General features: G+C 47.5%; 8 protein-coding genes across 8 annotated transcripts; 5 read left to right on the forward strand and 3 right to left on the reverse strand.

The window, feature by feature from the left end:
* The first annotated feature begins 540 nt into the window (after positions 1 to 540).
* Positions 541 to 1,304, forward strand: BT62DRAFT_648065 (uncharacterized protein). The gene is made up of 4 exons (XM_043181748.1): positions 541 to 688; positions 799 to 909; positions 961 to 1,137; positions 1,197 to 1,304. The coding sequence occupies exons 1-4, from the start codon at positions 680 to 682 to the stop codon at positions 1,212 to 1,214; spliced, it is 315 nt and encodes a 104-aa protein (XP_043033542.1). The 5' UTR covers positions 541 to 679; the 3' UTR covers positions 1,215 to 1,304.
* BT62DRAFT_648066 (uncharacterized protein) lies at positions 1,305 to 5,538 on the forward strand. The gene is made up of 3 exons (XM_043181749.1): positions 1,305 to 2,419; positions 2,481 to 2,681; positions 2,731 to 5,538. The coding sequence occupies exons 1-3, from the start codon at positions 1,394 to 1,396 to the stop codon at positions 5,419 to 5,421; spliced, it is 3,918 nt and encodes a 1,305-aa protein (XP_043033543.1). The 5' UTR covers positions 1,305 to 1,393; the 3' UTR covers positions 5,422 to 5,538.
* Positions 5,539 to 5,613: 75 nt separating this feature from the next.
* Positions 5,614 to 7,941, forward strand: BT62DRAFT_647839 (cytochrome P450). The gene is made up of 12 exons (XM_043181747.1): positions 5,614 to 5,856; positions 5,907 to 6,051; positions 6,103 to 6,175; positions 6,228 to 6,363; positions 6,413 to 6,797; positions 6,849 to 6,873; positions 6,932 to 7,119; positions 7,181 to 7,205; positions 7,255 to 7,344; positions 7,396 to 7,451; positions 7,509 to 7,744; positions 7,796 to 7,941. Exons 1-12 carry the CDS (start codon positions 5,806 to 5,808, stop codon positions 7,844 to 7,846), a joined length of 1,461 nt encoding a protein of 486 aa, XP_043033544.1. The 5' UTR covers positions 5,614 to 5,805; the 3' UTR covers positions 7,847 to 7,941.
* On the reverse strand, positions 7,824 to 9,078 carry BT62DRAFT_957518 (uncharacterized protein). Its single transcript, XM_043188413.1, has 2 exons — positions 8,953 to 9,078; positions 7,824 to 8,894 (listed from the first exon to the last, which is right to left on the reverse strand). The coding sequence occupies exon 2, from the start codon at positions 8,891 to 8,893 to the stop codon at positions 8,018 to 8,020; it is 876 nt and encodes a 291-aa protein (XP_043033545.1). The 5' UTR covers position 8,894; positions 8,953 to 9,078; the 3' UTR covers positions 7,824 to 8,017.
* Positions 9,079 to 9,946: 868 nt separating this feature from the next.
* On the reverse strand, positions 9,947 to 10,831 carry BT62DRAFT_938471 (uncharacterized protein). Its single transcript, XM_043187551.1, has 6 exons — positions 10,655 to 10,831; positions 10,573 to 10,589; positions 10,445 to 10,520; positions 10,269 to 10,391; positions 10,094 to 10,218; positions 9,947 to 10,045 (listed from the first exon to the last, which is right to left on the reverse strand). The coding sequence occupies exons 1-6, from the start codon at positions 10,686 to 10,688 to the stop codon at positions 9,974 to 9,976; spliced, it is 447 nt and encodes a 148-aa protein (XP_043033546.1). The 5' UTR covers positions 10,689 to 10,831; the 3' UTR covers positions 9,947 to 9,973.
* A 69-nt stretch (positions 10,832 to 10,900) lies between these two features.
* On the forward strand, positions 10,901 to 14,289 carry BT62DRAFT_1051921 (conserved oligomeric Golgi complex component; the record flags this gene model as incomplete). Its single annotated transcript, XM_043178534.1, has 12 exons — positions 10,901 to 11,299; positions 11,350 to 11,430; positions 11,479 to 11,624; positions 11,676 to 11,793; positions 11,853 to 12,071; positions 12,118 to 12,600; positions 12,652 to 12,862; positions 12,913 to 13,031; positions 13,088 to 13,186; positions 13,216 to 13,435; positions 13,490 to 13,790; positions 13,838 to 14,289. 12 exons carry the CDS (start codon positions 10,901 to 10,903, stop codon positions 14,136 to 14,138), a joined length of 2,697 nt encoding a protein of 898 aa, XP_043033547.1. The 3' UTR covers positions 14,139 to 14,289.
* Positions 14,290 to 14,943: 654 nt separating this feature from the next.
* BT62DRAFT_911672 (MIF4G-domain-containing protein) lies at positions 14,944 to 16,794 on the reverse strand (the record flags this gene model as incomplete). Its single annotated transcript, XM_043183842.1, has 5 exons — positions 14,944 to 15,450; positions 15,499 to 15,647; positions 15,698 to 15,829; positions 15,881 to 16,277; positions 16,333 to 16,794. 5 exons carry the CDS (start codon positions 16,792 to 16,794, stop codon positions 14,944 to 14,946), a joined length of 1,647 nt encoding a protein of 548 aa, XP_043033548.1.
* Positions 16,795 to 17,166: 372 nt separating this feature from the next.
* BT62DRAFT_957528 (lactamase) lies at positions 17,167 to 18,531 on the forward strand. Its single transcript, XM_043188414.1, has 4 exons — positions 17,167 to 17,307; positions 17,358 to 17,390; positions 17,444 to 17,468; positions 17,520 to 18,531. Exons 1-4 carry the CDS (start codon positions 17,272 to 17,274, stop codon positions 18,422 to 18,424), a joined length of 999 nt encoding a protein of 332 aa, XP_043033549.1. The 5' UTR covers positions 17,167 to 17,271; the 3' UTR covers positions 18,425 to 18,531.
* The last annotated feature ends 209 nt before the right edge of the window (positions 18,532 to 18,740 follow it).

Here is an 18,740-nt window from a genome sequence, read left to right on the forward strand (position 1 = left end):
CATGGGAATATTACTGGTGCTGCAAAAGACAGTATGAATGGTCTGAATAAATCCATAATGATGTCGGGCAGTATACCTTTGAACGTACTACATAGCATATGTGGTAACATGCACGACGCCACCAAACAAAATTTTCACCTTTACACAACATCTTATACTGTAATGCAGTGCCAATACGACAACATCATGCTTGTTGAACAATTCAACAATGATAGATCACAAGTGTGAGCCGAGAATAGTGGCGCATTTTGATTTTAATAATTGTACATACTTACTGTAGTCGCTCGTGGTGTTTTGCACCGCTGAATAGAATGGCACCATTCTTGTCCTCATCCTCATATCGCAACTCGCAGGCTCCGCAATTTTGCAACTCACCCACCTGCACCCTTAGTGTTGGATAAGTGTTCGGCTTCGTTTGTCGCATCGGCAAGCATCACGTGATCAAACAATTGCTCCCTCTTATATTACATAATATGCCTTCATTGCGCTTCGAGCTTCACAAGCAGCCAGGACAAAATGACCTCTCCCTTTTCAGCAAATGTTCAACTTCCTGATGCTGAAGATGCCTCCACTATACGTGCGGCATCAATGCACTTCTCCGACAGTGAGGACCAAGATGCCGGTTTCGAATATAACGAGCGCCACGGAGACTATTCTTCTCGCATAGAAGAACTGCTAGATGATGAAGGTGAAGTGGATAGCCATGCCTTCGGAGATGAGTCTGACGGTGACGATGATGGATTTTTGTACACGGGTGTTGATGCTGACACGTCCACTTCGTCCGGATATCGCCAACAGCTGAGAGATGTGTTGGGTCACGACACTGATGACGATTCGGACATGGATACGAGGGAGGTGGAGCAATCTCTTCTTATTAGTGACGACTCTACGAATAAGGAAGACATAACGGTGCGTGATTTTACATGCCAAGTATCTGTCGCGGATTTAATCACCCTCTAGAATGTCGACGCTTTGTCCGACAATGCACCATCCAGTCCAGATGCGTTGCCTGCTGTCTCCTCGCGAATGGGTACTCCTGATCCTAGTGGAAGCAATGGTCTCGCACGACCCTTTCTCCACCCAAATGTATCCCGACTTCGGTCATACACTCCTCAGTCGTCTCGCATTTCTTCGACGGCAAGCGGTCCTCCTTATCATGCGCCGGCATCGTCGCCTTCTCATCTCTCCTTGTCAAGAATGTCCTCTTTATCTAATCTTCACACTGCGTCTTGGACCGAAGAGAATGGCACTTCCTCTTTAAAGCTACCCCAGACAGACGTCTTCAAATGGACCCAACTGCGTGTCATTGAACAGCAACTGAAGACCAAGTCGCCAAAAGTTTCATCCATCCTAGGGGCACCGTTTCTCGGTTCTCCTACTGTACTCGCAGCAAATGGTCTCATTTGCATTGGGACAGACGAGGGGAGAATATGCGTCTTTGATTTCAAGCAGAAACTTATATGTGTGTGCGGCACGGAAGCGACAGGTGATGCCCTCCGCAATTCACCGAAGCGTTTCTGACAACCAGTCAGGTAAGGCAGCTGGACCAGTCACTGCTCTAGCGCTATCTTTCGATCATACGTATGTCGTCTCCGGGCATTCGTCGGGCTTCGTTCAGTTGTATGATCTGAAGACGCCAAACTCGCCTGTTCGAACTGTCTCGCCAACAACCGTTCTCGCTATTTCTACCGGTCGCAAAGAGGGCCATATACAAGGATCCAGAATTGTGAACGTAGGGTTCGTGGCAGGAAGACATACAGCTATCGTTACGGCGGATGAACATGGTCTCGCCTTCTATCATAGTCTTGGTAAAATGCTCTTCATAGAAGCCTCTGATATCCTTCGCATCCTTGGTAAATACCAATTCGATCCCCTTCCTTCTTCTGATGGTTCTCCCCCTCCTGCATCTACAACTCGTCGCCGAAAGTCTCGATATTCCCTTCTCTCCATGATGCCACTACCTCTTGGCACTACGGCTCATCCTACTGACGCCTACAACGTTGTGGCCTTATTGACCTCTACTAAACTTGTCATCGTCGGTCTCAAACCTGCCCCTAAAACATGGTTCAAGTGCCCTCGAATAATTGAGGAGGGTCAAGACCTACCGAGAACCAAGCTTAGTCAGAAAGGCTCCTTGTCCTGGTTTCCAAGTGTTCTGCTGAACTCAAACGGAAAGGTAGAAGTGATTGAGAAGGATCCTTTATATCATTCCGGTTCCTCGACAAATCCGAGGCTTGTGTATTCATGGGGACGTACATTCTATGTTTTACAGGTATTCGAGTCCAAGTTGAAGCGCACAGTTCGTAATTCCAGGTCTGGGAAATCCGGCCAGGTTGAAGTTGGCACGATAGGGTTCGAGAATCTCGCCAAATGGTCAGCAGATGACGATATATTGGCGGTTCAGTGGTTGAATGTTAATGTGGGTTCGTTTGCTCCAGCTGCCAAGTTCATTCCGGCATCGATACTGATATACTCTGTAGCAGGTGCTCATCTTGACGGAAAGCTCTCTTGAAGTGTACGACATCGACTTTGCAAAGCTGGTTGAGAGAGTGCCCTTCGATGGATTTTCGCTTGTTTCTCCGTCTTTGAGACAAACAATGAAGGGTAGTATGACCTACTCGGACTGCGCAAGTGATGTCGCGCACAGTATTCGCGTGTATAAAGGAAAGGTGTTTTTGCTGGTAAGGTTGCTATCAGTTTCGACGGACTTCTATTCAGGTGTCATCCCAGGGACGCGAAAACTTTCAAGTTGGAACGCTTCTGACATGGGCCGACAAAATTTTGGCATTTGTTCAAAATGGTGATTTCTTGAGTGCTATCAACATGTCGCGACTCTATTATGTTGGCGCCGCTCCAGGAAATAAGAACGGCCTCCCGGAGGATGCCGATCTACGGAAAGAGACTGTGGGCCAGAAAATACGCGATTTAATGGTTGCCTCAGCTCGATACGCTTTTTCCGAGGATCGTATGACGGACGATACACATATTACACCTGACGGCCGCGGTGTTGATCGGACCTCTCTGTTCGAAGGTCTTGTGACAACGTGTTGTCGTGCTTGTATTGCATTGGATGACTTCGAATTCCTTTTTGAAGATCTTTTCCAGCAGTACGACGACTCTGGGATCGCTCGAATATATCTCCTCCAACTGGAACGATTTGTGTTGGACAACGAGATACGATTCGTTCCACCCCGTATCACCCAGAGACTCGTAGCCATGCATGATGAAGATAACCGCCCAGATCTTGTGGAACGTATCATTTGGCACATCGACCCCGCTTGCCTGGACCTAAACCAAGCCATACACCTTTGCCAGCAGTATCACCTCTACGACGCCTTGATATACATTTATACTCGAGCCCTTCGGGATTACGTGGCGCCGATCGTTGAATTGCTCGGACTAATTCGCCGCGTCAACCAGTACCATAAAACAAACATGGATACTTGGGATGAAAGCACCATAGAGCCAATAATCTTGAACGCGTACAAGATTTATCCGTATCTCGCCAACATCCTTTCAGGCCTTACCTACCCTAGTGAGGAACCGCTCCCAGGTGAAGAGTGCTTCCAGGCAAAGAAAGATGCCTACTCGTTCCTTTTCTCTGGACGCTCAAGTGTTTGGCCTGTTGGCGAGGAAGGAAGTTTGGTTTTAACATCAGACGAAGAAGGTGGTATCGAACCCACATATCCTTACGTACGACTTCTCCTCCGTTTTGATGCCGAATCCTTTTTGCATTCACTTGATATTGCATTCGAAGACATCTATCTCAACGAGTCGCAAGGCGTCAGTCGTCTCGTCATCGTCCGAATACTACTGGAAATTGTCTCGTCAGGACGCCTGACTTCGGGTGATGTAACATTTGTGAACATCTTCATCGCCAGGAATACTCCCAAGTATCCCCAATTCCTCCTGGAGCTGATACCTGTGAGCACTTTGCATGCTCTTCTGTTTAGTCTAGCGGACGATCCTGACGCAAATACGCGTGAGGATCGTCAGCTGGCTGCAGAATACCTTCTTTCCGGATACATCCCTCATGATATTGACCGGGTGGTACAACTCTTTAACAATGCTGGATTTTATCGAATTCTTCGAATTTGGCACCGCCAGGACCGAAAATGGAGGCCGCTGCTTTCGACTTATATCGAGGACCCAGATCTTCACCCATCAGAATTGTTCCATAACCTTGACGAAGTCCTGCGGATTTCAAAGGAAGAAAGCAAGCACCTCGCGACGGAGTTGGTCATCACAATAGCTGATGCTCTACCCAAGCTATTACAGTCCAGCATCTCGAGCACAGCCAATCTTATTGACAAGCACATGCCAGACTTGCACAATCGCGCCCTAGAATGCCTTGGTCCTCGTGGCGACTACAAGCGTTTCGTATATCTGCAGCATCTCTTCGGTCCCCCTCATCCAGATGATGAAGAGTATATCAATATACCGCGAAGTGCCTCCTCTCAATCATACGGATTAGACGATCTTCGAGAAACGTATGTTGCGCTCCAGTGTCAGTATCGCCCTCAAGATGTTATCAGTGTTCTGAAGTACTTGTCATCGAGTCAGCTAGATTGGTCCAGTGTAGTGTCTGTGTGCGAGGAGAAAGAGGTTTATAATGCCGCAGTGTGGGCTCTGAATCAACGAGGTCATCCCTTTGATGCCCTTACCAAGGCGGAGATCTTCGAACAACGTCTTACTACCCGAGTCATCGATGCGCTTGGGGCCACCGAAAGGGCGAAAGCAGAGTCGGACATTAGGAAGGCAGTTGACGGACTGATTGACCTAGCAAGATCTAGCATCTCTGTATGTTTAGATCGGTCTTTATCGACCTCGCCGGACGTGTCATTAGAGGACATCTGGTTCCAACTACTTCGCAGTCAAATTAACTGCATCCAATCCGTCTCTGCATCTTGTTCACAAGAAGCATTATCCCCTTCCACCTCAGATTCTCGTACCCGTGAAGACCGTAGTGTGGACGTCGAACGGCAAACATTGGATGCGCTTCGCTCTGTCGTACAAGATACATTTACTTCTCTTGTATCTATAAGTTCCACCCGGCCATTGTCCTTTCCCCGGCTCTTCAAACGACTGGTAAATTCTGCAATCCAGATACCGTTATCCAAAGGCACTCATTACACCGAGTTTCGCACTATTCTGACCGGCATGTTGGAGTCCTATCGGTCAGAGGGGGATATGCTTATTATCACAAAGCACCTACTAGACCGGGATCTGTTTCAGGGTATAGTGGAGTTGACTCGAGAGCAGAACCGTGGATGGACTCCTTCCAAGGGCATGTGTTCTGTGTGTCGTAGACCATTACTAAAAGATCCGCATGCAGAAAGTGATACCAAAACACGGCAACTTGTTATCGTATCCCGAACAGGACGTTCATATCATAGTACATGCTCCCCTACAATGGTTTAATTCGATTGTATATCTGGGCTGTGACGGGGCTACAGTTTCAGAGCGATCTAGCGTCGAAGTGAAGCGAACTCGTCAACACTTGATACAGTTGGCAAGCATGCCGTCATCATCCGTGGCCCGTGGCCACTACGGGAAGAACAGATGACAATATTTATGCTACGTACACCTGTGGTACAAGTATTTGAACGATAATCTAATGTTGGGAGTGTATTGAGCCCCACAGTCTGCTTTTGATGGCACTGACAACACCTGGGATTCATTTTATCGCTCGCGCTGCCTTCAAACTAGGCCCTATCGTCCTACTTGCCTATTGGCTCCGATCCTGGACATTACTCCTTTTTCCTCTTGTTCTGCCATTCTATCCTGTCCTCTTTCGTCTATACTATGCCCGCCGCGCCTCTTCTCTCAACGCGCGCATCGCTCCTCGAGTATGCGGTAGCCTTCCTTTCAATATTGACATCATGCGAAGAGCTCAGAATGACAAGCATCCCTGCGATACATTGATGGAGCTGGCCGAGGAGTATGGGCCCATATTCAATACCGATATCCTGGGGCTCATGCAAATCGTGACCACGAGCCCGAAGCACATTCAGCGTGTCCTCGCCACCGATTTCGATAACTTCGAGAAAGGTGAATTTATTTTATCCATCAACCCTTCAGGCAGTGAATTTGAATTTGAAGGGAAGACGTTCCAAGAAACTATGTCCTCTGTACTAGGGGTGGGAGTCTTCAATTCGGACGGTGAGATGTGGAAGTATGCTCTACCGTATCTCATCCATCACAAAGTCTGAATAGCAGCCAATTAGATTTCACCGAACGATGACCCGCCCATTTTTTTCGCGCGACCGTATCTCACACTTTGACTTGTTTGACAACCATGCACAGACAGTGGTAGCCAAAATGAAGGGGCGCTTTCAGATGGGTGTAACAGTGGACTTCCAGGTACGAGTCAAGGTTTGTCATTAACATCTGACTGATAGGTCGGACACAGGATCTTATCCAACGTTTCACGCTCGATTCTGCAACAGAATTCCTCTTCGGGAAATCGGTCGAGAGTCTCTCCGGTATTCTTCCGTACCCACCTTCTACACCTTTTGGTCTTCAAAGTCACGAAAAAACACAGCCCGAAGTCTTTGCAGACGCCTTTCTGTCTGCTCTTGAGGTCCTGCATGAACGTGGCGATGAAGCGTGGATTTGGCCACTGTATGAAATGTTCGAGGACAAAACAGCAGCACCTATGAGCATTGTCAATCAATTCATACAGCCGATTGTGGATGAAGCAGTGAAGCAGCGCAATGAAGAAAAGCATGGAGTCAGGGAGGCAGACGACGCTCAGAGAGACACCTTACTAGGGCATCTCGTCCGTGAGACGAACGGTAAGTGTAATCAAGTTCTGGCGGCATTCCAATGACTGTTGGCTATTTCAGACCCAAATGTATTGAAAGATGAAATGTACGCTTACTCCCAGTCTTTGTTCAACCTTCCGACTCGGAGCTTAAGACGATGGTAGTCTTAATATACTGATCGCTGGACGCGACACTACTGGAGGAACATTGTCCGTTCTGGTCTACTTTCTATGTACTAACCCTCTCGTATGCATTCGTCTTCGTGAGGAGGTCATCAATTCAGTGGGTCCGGTATGCCGCCCTACGTTTGAAGATATCAAAGGAATGAAGTATCTGCGTGCGGTGATCAATGGTACGTTATTCTCCATGCCCTTTAAACAGCTGAGCAAATTGAGTAAAATTGTGATGAGCAGAGACGATGAGATTATATCCCGCTGTGTATGTCTTACTATCTAACTGAATGCAGGAGCTGATGTGAACACTGTAGTCCAGTGAATATTCGCACATCAATTAAGGAGACGACTTTCCCATCCGATGATCCGGAAGAGAAGGATATCTACGTTCCCGCAGGAACGCCGTAAGACTTTTCTTTTATTGTTTCATCTTCTCCATCTCAATTAGCGTACAGCGTTCCATACTCCGTCTTCATAATGCACAGGCGAAAAGATCTTTGGGGTCCAGACGGCGAGTCTCTTCAGCTGTCTTGTTCCGTGCCTCGTCTGATTTTGCGCGATATAATAGCCGAGCAATTCGACCCGCTACGATTTATTGACGAGCGACACCACCGCATAACGAAGAATCCATGGATTTTCTTGCCCTTCAATGCTGGTCCGAGGATATGCCTGGGCCAGCAATTTGCTTATAATGAAATGTCGTTCATCATCATCCGGCTACTGCAAGCATTTGAAGGTTTTGAGCTTGATGAAAATATGGGAGGAAAGTTCAGCCCCAAATTGACGCTGACGATCTACGCAAGCGTACGTCGATTTTTGCACTGAGCTCTTTGGAGTGGCTGACGTCCTTTCAAGGGTGGTATATGGATCAAGGCAAAGGAAGCGGGAGAAATTGAAGAAGTGTAGCGCCTGCAAAAATGTATATATCAAGAAAAATTTTACTTCCAATCGTTATTCTCAATGACACACAACTTCGAAGCTCCATCGTGCATCCAGGGACACTGCAACTGAGTTTGGCGGCGGGTTTGACAGACCAGGCCAAATTTATGCAACTGTTTCTCAGCAAATTTTCACATCCTACAACACAGACCTTCGCGCCCTCCTCTGACGAGCTTCTCTTTCTGCGTCCTCCCATAAATCCGCGGAAGAGACGGCCGTTTTTTCCCACTGTTGAACGATCGATGAAGGTGCGCGTGTTGCAACCAAACGGTAGTCAACTCGATCATTAGCAATCGCGGTCCTCGCTTTATTCCGCGCATTTATGGCTTCAGCGATTTCGAAAGCTTTGGAGCCCATCACTTGAATCAGAAGGACTTCCAAAGGACTACGGCTGTCGAGCAATGCGGAGGTGACGGACCCTACGACTTCAACGGCTTTTTTGGAGCTCAAAGGGGTGCTGATGGCTAAGTGCGTGATCGCGGAACCGTAGTGGTGAATTTCTGCAATAGAGGGAAAGTCTTGCAGAGATAGCTGCGCGTGGAAGTGAGTGGTTTCTGGAGAAATAAGGTAAAAGGGTATGCCATCTCGGCATGAAAGACCGAGGAAGTGCACCTCCCTAGCAACGTGAGAAGGCATTTGGTGGTGTGAAAGTAGATAGGCATGAAGGGAAAATCCACACGCAAGACTCTCTATGTTACACAGAGGGATGATTTTCTCTATAGAGGGCAGGGGACCTAAAGCGAAGATGCCGAGGTTCTTTACTCGACTGCAAAGCGGCACGATGGGCGCAAGACTGGAGGCTCTCGAGGTAACCATAGTTTCAAGGAAGAGTCTCACTGCACGCGACGATGACAGAACAGCGTTTCTGTAGATAACGGGAAGCGTCCAATGTCGAACATAAGTCGACACTAGTGTTAGGCGCAGCCCAGTCTCAGCAGACGAGGTTGATGCGAACTCGAATATCTCTCTCAGAATGTCGATGGATACTCCTGGGAATTCGGACTGTATCGGCATTCTAGCAATTCTCAAAGTTAACTCTAGGCGACCGATAAAAAGTAACTGTTGAGGCTCACCTTGCCAGTATAAAGTATTTCACGAAGAGGGTAGTTAGTAAAGCGACAGCAGTCGGAGTGAGTGTACATACAGGTGGCCGTGCCTCACCTGGATAATTTCAGTGCGTTGCCACGCACGAGTTGAATCTGGACTGCGTCATACCTATATGCAGCAGTCACCTCCGCTCTTCTCCTAAAATATTCAGCCGCCTACCCGGGTTTTGCGCTCACAAAACATACACATGTGACCTACCAGGAATCGCTGAGCCAGTAGACTGTCCTCCGACTCTCAGGTGATATGCAATATCTGGAACACACCACGTAGCTCCGTCTTTTTACTTATCATACACCAGGCCTGGGCAGCTGGGCTGTTACATTTCCCTTAAGATCCCTGAGATGTTTCTAGATAAATAGTGTCTCGATTATCATAAAAGTGACGACTAGGGGGGCCTAGGGGCTTTCATCAGCGATTTGTGCACACCTAGTCTAGCCATATTTTTGTGGATGCTACAGAGAACATCTAGACTGCAGGGGACTGTATATACTTACCAAATTTTCGAGATGGCCTACGATTACGTGAAATAACCATGACGAGCTAGTCTCGACTCAACGATGGGCAGGCTCATCTCCGGGGTGATATCCTCATCAGGATTTCCAGAAGTGAGCCCTTGAGAGACGTCACGATTGTTCAATGGATGTAGATGACGAGCCTACGACCTCATGTGCTTGTAATGATTGCCGGGCCCTCGTCATGAAATAACCATGATGTTAGTCACTGCCACTTATGCAAAGATAAGGACAGCACATAGCCGCATGTACAATGGAATGTCCCTTCTTTCCATTACGAAGATGAGCGGATAGCCGTTTGGTATAAGAGAGTTGAGTCGGAGCAGGCACGAACGGTTCCATCAGAAGAGAATTATGAGGCACGCTGACTCACATTTTTGAGGTGTCAAAATGAGCTAAGTGTAGGCGGTTGGGTGTGTGCATTATAAGGGCAAGTGCCCACGACAGCACGGACATTCGGCCATTGATACTGTGTTCACATGGGGATACTCTCGAGTTCTTCCAGTTTCCAATATTTTTTCATATTCTCTCCTCGTAAATCCGAGACCTGCTCGAATGAATGAGTTTACGATTTTGTCTTTAAGTGTTAACTCACCTCTTGATCTAGGTGAGAAAACAGGACACCCTTGAAATTGTCCAAGCAAGTCCTCATACCGATAGGTGAATAAGTACTTGGATCTTGTTTCCACTTCGTAACTAGATTTAAGAATTCCTCTAGTCCTGCGATGAAGCTAGAGTCACGACATATACCAAAAAAGCAAGACGAGTACCGTGGTGAATGCTCTGGTGTGATTTGATGTGTCCGTCGTTGACCATATCCGAGAATTCAGGCATTCTGCGAGCTAAGATTGAGAAAATATATTTCTCCTCAATGGTATGATGCATAGTTAAATCTGTAAGTTAGTTCCGAAATAACTTCTTTTGCAATGAAGACACATTCACGAACGTCGCTCAAATTGACGGGCAGTGTCCAGATACAAAGAGAGCGATAGGCCGCGCTTACTGAAGGAGCCGTCTGCAAGCTGCGAACAGAACATGACATATTATATAGAGAAACAACTCAGAACAACGGACATCATAGAGGGTATTGACTGTTGATTAAGGTCAGAATATTGCTAATAACCTTCATTTTCTACTACACAATTTCTACACGTACATTCAGCTTTAAACCATTCGTGGAAACTGCTCATCTTGTTGCTCAGCTGCCTGTAATCAGTAGTAGGTACCGGCGAAACAAATTACAGGAGCTCACAGAATTCCATCTGGGGTCGTTGTTCAAACTCATCCTGGAATGCGAGGGGAAGGACTTGAGGAGAACCCTTCTTATGGTTGTACGAAAGGAGCCGCGTTATTTGCCTTGCCGCTTCAGTCCAAACAACCACCGTTCACCCACGACGACGCGATGAGCGGGGGTGAGGTGGTTTCGTTGAGGGACCCATTTCAGCTTGACCGTCTAGCAGAAGAGCTCGTCACCCGAGAACTGTTGCATCCACGCGATATCGATGACGATGACGAAAGCAACCATGACCTGCCTGTCTTCGAACCTCTCTCGCACAGTAATCCCTACCTCACGGCCAATGCATTCGACATTGAGCAATTTCTTCTGTCCCGCTCGCACACCTCGCTACAGGACTTGCGGTCAGAACTGAGAGACTATTTGGCTACATTGAAGGAAGAACTGGTGAAGCTCATCAATGACGATTATGAGGCTTTCATCAGTCTAAGTACCGATTTGAGAGGTGAAGGCGTCCGCTTGAACAAGCTCAAGGCGCCACTGGGGGGATTGAGGATCCAGATTCAAGTATGTGTCCTCCTTTCCCTTATGACCACGCATACACTAATCTACCCCAGCACTCCAAAGCACAACTGCAGGTCATCCAGGAGGCTATCAAGCAGAAGCTGGAGAAGCGCGCGATCCTCAGAGAAGAAAAGGTGCGTATACTGCTTTGCTGCAGTAATAATTTTTCTGACAGTATGCAGGCTCTGTTGCATCTTTTACTCAAAATTTCAGAGTCCGTAACGCGTCTTGAAGGCCTTTTGCTCATCTCATCACCCTCCAATGATGTATCAGAGCCAGCAAATGATTCGGCAATCTCACTACACTCGGAAGACTTGAACGATGACAAGTTAGTGAGGTTTTGGGCTGCTTCTATATTGTACTCAACGTCTATGCAAAGAACGCGTGGCAACCAAGCAAAACATTTGCATCGAATAGCTGCGGAGTACACTCAGCTTCTATATCATGCTTCCAAAGCTCGGGCAGACAAGTGTATTTTTATAGACGAAGTTCAATGGGTTTGCTTTCCTTGCATCGTCTCTTGGAAGCTGCATCCTTACATGTTGTTTGTTCGCAGCAAATTGATAGAATTCAGTCTACACTGTCATCCGACTTGGATCATCACTTCAGCGCAACCCTGATCGCACTTACGGACGGTACCAAGCTTTCGGAAGCCGACAAAGCCAAATTGCTGGCCGATTTGACGGAATGTCTTCGTACTTACGATATGCTAGGGCTTTGGGGAGATGCAGAAGACGTCATTAGGCGCGATGTTGTTCGTCGTTTCGTTAGAAAAGTAAGACTTTCATTCTCTCCACAATACTCTGCTCAAATCTTAACAGACTGTATATGTTGGTGCCCTTGCTGCTCCTCATTCTCCTATTATCCCCCACACACCTATCAATTCGACAGCGGTTGCCTTCTTATCATCAGTGCCCTCACTACCCCGAACACCCTATACACCTTTCACCGCCTTTCCATTGAAGAACTCGTCACCGCATTCGTACATCCTTGACAAATCCATGTCACCATTCTACTATCTTCTGGAGCAAAGTGACGAACCGTTGGCTAAGCTATACTGTCAAATCTTACGGTTCGTTGAGAGAGATCTATGTAGAATCATGGACATCGCGGATAAGGTTGCGGTCAAGTCCTTCTCTGCTGCTAGGGCGGGTACTCCACAGCTACCTTCATTCAATATTGATGGTGATGAAAAGGGGTTCAAGATAATGTCAAATGTTGTTTGGGATGAATTTGGGAGGGCCATCATGGACGAGCTGGGCGGAGTCATATTCTCAGCAGGCAAACCCGGGGTCTTTCGAAAGGTCTCCTCCATCGGTCAACTTTTGCTCATTCACTAATTTTTTCCCCATCAGAACTACGAAATAACCCAAGCATTCATTCGCACCCTAGAATTTTTGTCGCCATCCGTGCACTCTGTTGAAAGCATGCGGGCCCATACCGTTTATATCGCTTTTGAACGACGATGGCAGCTTCCTGTCTACTTTCAGATGCGATGGAAGGAAATTGTCACCAAACTGGAAGATGCTCTTTCCAATACTCGGGTAGAACCGACCTCCGAAAAAGGTATTGTTTTACAGCCAACGTGTTTCTGACCATATCTTATCATGTTCAAGACACCGCTCCATTTGTGACAGCACAGGCCGCGGCTGTTTGGATGGCTGTCGCATCATGTTGGAGTGCCGAGATCTATATTCCAGATTTGAGTTACAGATTCTGGAGATTAACTTTGCAGGTTTGATCCAACACAATCTTTCTCTCTGTCTGGCTTAGTTCATTGACATTCACCAGCTTCTTAGCCGATACAAAACATGGTTGGAGCAGAGCCTCGCTGGGATGGAGAGAGCACCTTCAGCCATAGCATCTTCGGTAAATCCCCCCCCCTCCCCCGTGAAGATGAAAGGCTTAGTATGATATAGACTTCTGACCTTCCGCCTCGTTCATCAACACCTGTATCTAACGAGGGCTCATCTACCGATGGTGCCACGTTTGATGACGCATCGTTACGCCAATACGCGGCTACTATTTCTGATATAAAGACTATGCGATCATGTATCTTAACCCTCTGGCGCGAACAGATCAGTATGATGCTTCCTGAGCCCTCGAACAGCGCTGAAGACGACCTGATTGAATCCGAAGGTAAGTCAGACTTGTATAGTTCGTGCTTGCTTGACTCATTTGTTGACGGACAAGAGGTGCTTCAGCGGTCTCTGTCTTCTCTCATGGCCATGACTCCCTCTATGTCTTCACATATCATCTCAATTTTGACAAAGCGATGTTGTGATGCGCTTCTTCCGGTTCGGTCCATCCCGTCTCAATTCAGAGCAATGTCAAATAAACGGATGCCGACGGAACCAAGTCACTTCGTGTCTTCAATTCTGCGACCCGTGAAGGTCTTCTTTGGTATCGATACAGGTGCTGGCGCTGGTACGTCGCTAAAGGTCGACTTTTTACCTTCCGCTTCCGGGGAAGTGTTTGAGAACGTCTGTCAAAGGTTGGTCATTTTTATGCTCATATTTCGCGTGCTTAGCCGGTGTACAGATACATCCATTATGTGACTGCCATGAAGAAAACCGAAGAATCGCTGCGACGACTGAAACGAGGGAGAAAACCGACATTTTCTCTGTTCGGAAGTTCTACGGCTGGTGCAGATGACGAAGCGAAAGATGAAGAGCGGATCAGAACTCAAATGAGTCTTGACGTGGAGGCATTTGGAAAAGATGCCGAGAGCATTGGTGTTAAATGGGATTTGAGTGAATCATACAGGGCACTGTCCACCTTGGTAGAAGCAGTGGACGGTAAGCCTTGCTCTCTTGTTCTCTTATCAACAGTACTTAACTGACGAAGTAAAAGCTGAAGCTTCCTAGGGTGTTCGAAGCACGGGCATGCATTCATCCAGTACTACATTAATATCATTGACCCTGATAATATAACTTTGTTTGTTTGAATACGTGTGGCATGCCCAAAATTATCTTCATTCAACTTGCGCATTGCCTTGAACACGGACCAATGAAATATGATACGTAGAAACTAGTATCGTCGTCGTCGATACTGATCGCGGCTATCCGCAGGAGACACTCGCCCTGGTGGTGATGACAAAGAGTCCCTCCTCCGGCCTTCTGTGGCTCGCCGCCCGAAGTTGCTGCCTTTCGGTGGAGGAGATACAGACATACGCCTCAAGTCCCGTCGCAGAGAACGAGAACGAGAACGAGAACGAGAACGAGAACGAGACCTGTATCGAGTTCGAGGAGGGGAGGAGGGAGATGGACGACGGCGACTATCAGGAGAGGCGACCCGTCTGTATTCGTCGGATCGGCGAGGAGGGTGGGATACGGGGGAACGTGCGCGACGAGGAGAAGACGAAATATTACGTCTCCGACGTGGTGGCGGTGTTCTTGAGTCCTCAGACGTGGAATGTCTACGGCGTCGAGGAGGCGTAGAACTACGGCGACGGCGACGACCGTTTCTTCGAGAATCTACAGAACTCGATGCGTCGCTCGACGAATCATCAGACGAACTGTCCGAAGAATCCGAGTCTGAGTCAGACGAATCCGATTCTGAAGATTCTGCTTCGAGCATGGCCCGACGTTGCTCCATAATGAGTTTAGGCGCATTCTAGTGAAAACATGAGTCTCAAGAGCAGATGATTATGTATGACTGGGACAGACCTTCAAATACTCTCTCATATCTTCAGTGATGACTCCAAGACCAATACTGGTGAAATAATTGATAGCAAACCGAGTGTTCTTGGGTATATCGACAGGGAACATTCCCTGACAAGCATGCTTCACTTCGGGATCCTTGAACCGTTCGGCCAACGTCTTCAGCCCCATGCTCTCCATCATCTCGTTCATCAATATTTTGACGAAAATCCGAGAACTGGACGTCGTATCATCTTCATTCATCTTGACACTTTCAAGAACCACCCAAGAAATGGAATCAGTGGCCAGAAGATGACCAAAGAATCGGGCAATGTTGCGCAGACGGTTCGTTTCGTAACGATGAATCGTGCTGTAGTAATTTCTAAACGCGGCCTCCAGACAATCGGTCCAAACGCGGTTAAGCTTGCTGAACCGTTCACCAATTAGCCCATAAAATGTCGCATAAGACCTTTCTTGAGAGCAACACTCGATGATCATGTTGACCAATTCGATCTGCAGCGTCTGATTAGTTTCGGCAGCATAAGCGCAAATAATACGAACCTCTTTACCCTCCTCAAGCTGAACTTTCAGCAGTTTATGGACAGCTTCTTCGTAATTCAAGGCATTCATGATCGTTAAATATATCGTCCGACGAAGATTCACCAGATTTGTTTCAGTGCGATCTTCAATGCCTTCCTTGGTCTCAGCAACTTGAACATTTCTCAGAAAATAGCCAAAGACAATGGATGTAACAACCTACCTTCCTCGTCTGATTCATCGCTAGATTCATCTGACCCAGACTCTTCATCAGAGCCTTCGCCCAATATTTCGGCTTTGATCTCCTTGTACCGTTCCTCATTTTTGAAATAGTCAGGATCAAATTTGAAGACATCTAAGTAGACGTTAAGCAAAGGACGTCAGATCTAACAAAAAGGGTGCGTACTAAGACCTTCCTGGACCTGCAAGTCTTGCTCCAACTGTATTTCGTGGGTGATTTGCTCGTCTTCTTCAACCAGATCCAAACCTTCGGGAAGGATAGGATTATCTTTGTACTTATCTTTTCTGACCTGCATCAATACTTCAATCATGTATTGCACACGCTGGCTGATGCTGCCTTCGTTAAGCACTGCACGGAATCGCTCGAATACTGTGGCGTTTGCTTTTGGAGAAATTTCTGCAAGGAATGCACCAACTTCTCGCATAAAACCAACAGCAATTTCAATCGAGTCATCGGTAGGTCGTTCGACGAGAAGAACGATGATTTGGAGAGCAATGATTTCATGAGCAACGGCTTGGTTGACGAGATGCGCAATGAATGTCGTGGCAGAGTGGCAAACGATCTGTAAAGCGGTTTGATACCTTAAATCGTCCAAAGAAAAGGCAACGTGGTCGTACCTTGTCGTTCCTTTTGAAGGCACGGCGGAACTGGCTTATAAGCCTGGTGAGGAGTAATTCTCCTACTTGAGGAAGCTTCGTGTTGATGATAGCCACGAGCGCAGCGAACACCGGCGTAAACGGTAAACTGGCGGCCTGAGCCTTCATGATACTCCTTGCGAACAGCCCACGACCACGGATGAGGTTCTCCGCAAACATCTCCGGAACAACCTCTTTGATATTTATGATATTGACACGATTGACGATACCGGTGATTGATTTTCGAAGGGCATCCCATGAAAGTCGTTGATACTCAGGACTAGACTTGTCGCTCGAAGCGGCTTCCTGTAGTGCGCGAAGCCGTGCGGGCGGCAGGTACACTCCACCTGAGCGAGATCCAACGAGCTTTGCAAACTCGGCCTTGGCGTCGAAATCTTTTTCATTCTGGTTGCCTTTCGACTTTTCTGCCTTCTCCAACTCCATGACAGCAACACGGGCGGCTAGTTGGCGTTCGCGCTCAGCCCGGCGGACAGGGTCAACATCGTTGACTTTCGGAAGCTCCAGTCTTGACCTTGGAGGTGGAGGAGAATTAGATCTTCGACGAGCTGATGGCGGTTCATCGTCACGATTTTCAGAGGTTGAATGAGACCTAATCAAGCATTCAGCATACGGAAAGCATATAGAATGAGCGCATATATACCGTTTCCTCTTTGTGGATAGATAGTCAGAGCCATTCTGCGGTGGAGTCATTACGGCTGCCGACATAATGAACTTGCTCGTCGATGCTGGTGATCAAGAGATGTTGTGCTGTATTTGGCTTCAAGAGCTGTCGGTGCACAGCCACCCTCTCTGCGCAGAAGGCTGATTATGTCGCTTTCCCCACACCGGATCTCATAGGAGCCGATCCGAGCTACTTATCAGAGAGAGAGGCTAATTCTGCTCCCACCCCAACATCACCACATGAATAATCTGGAGGCGCTGAGCTCGATAGCAAGAGTAAGTTCGATTTCCCTCCAGACATGTTCAGTGTTATAACGTCTTCTCAGCTAAGCGACAATGTCGTCAGAGTCTTAGGGCAGGTTCGTCTAGCGTTGATCGCATCCAAATGTCCTATCTGAAAGTTGTTGTACAGAATCCAGGCAAGTTCACTCTACAAGGTGCACTGTCTTCTTCGTGAGTGCCGGCGCCAGCTTATTCTTCTTGTACAGGTACCAACACCTACATCATCGGAAAGAGAAACCCGTATGTTCTCGTCGATACAGCGGAAGGCCGCGAAGAATACATCGCTGTTCTCGAATCCGCTCTCCGAGAGACGGCTGTATCTTCTAATACCGACGAACCCCACATTTCCGACATCATACTTTCACATTGGCACCAGGACCATGTCCGTGGGTTGCCTTCTGTTCTTGCTCTCCTGCGGCGCTTATGGGATGAAAGAGAACATACGGGTCCGTTCGAGCCCCCTCGTTTGCATAAATTCCCCATTCCCGCGGGAACTTTCTCTCCGAAATATCAAGTTCTCTCTTCAGTCATTGACCATTTGCTGGTCGGTTCTTTTACTCCCACCGTTGATGGAAAACCCTTGCATGACCTTACCGACTTTCAACAATTCATGAATCTGCGTGTTCTACATACCCCAGGACATACCATTGATTCTATCTGCTTGTATATTCCCGACGATGAAGCCCTTTATACTGCAGATAGTGTTTTGGGTCAAGGCACAGCAGTTTTTGAGGATCTTTCTCGCTACATATCCAGCTTGCGAAAGATGTTGGATTTCGGCAAGGACCCCCAAACCCCATATCCATACCGGCGTTTGTATCCTGGTCATGGACCGGTAGTCGAAGATGGAGAGCAGGTAATATCCACCTATATTCGACATCGTATAGAGCGAGAGGACCAGATCATTGCATTACTTCGTTCCCCCAATCAGACAACCTGGACCACATGGTCACTCGTTTCGAAGATTTATTCAGCCTACCCCGAATCTCTCTGGCTCCCTGCAGCTCATAGCGTTGACCTGCATCTGAAGAAGTTAGAGAAGGATGGGGTTGTGAACAGATTGGGCGGTGCAGACGAACATACGAATTGGGGATTGACATTGAAGCTCTAGTATCTGTCTTTTTCTTGGATAAGCATACATTTTTTTTTCTTTCTTTTTTTCTGATAGAGCGTTGTATCAAATACTTTTTACCTTGCAATCAACTAGGTTGATCCAAGGCACCTGCTTGGATAAGAGGGCATGCTCCAAAATAAGAAGCAGTAGTAACTGAAATGAGGAACCAAACTGGGAGATCTACATGGGAAAATGTTGTTATGCACTATTCAGAATCATATGGGACTCTGTGCTGGCCTCTTGGCCTTTCCTGACAAGGCACCATACCCACTAAAACCCCATTCTGGATGTCCAGTCCTCCAGAAGGTAATCC

This window comes from Guyanagaster necrorhizus (genome assembly GCF_019112545.1).
Source record: "Guyanagaster necrorhizus MCA 3950 unplaced genomic scaffold BT62scaffold_56, whole genome shotgun sequence".
Lineage (NCBI taxonomy): Eukaryota > Fungi > Basidiomycota > Agaricomycetes > Agaricales > Physalacriaceae > Guyanagaster > Guyanagaster necrorhizus.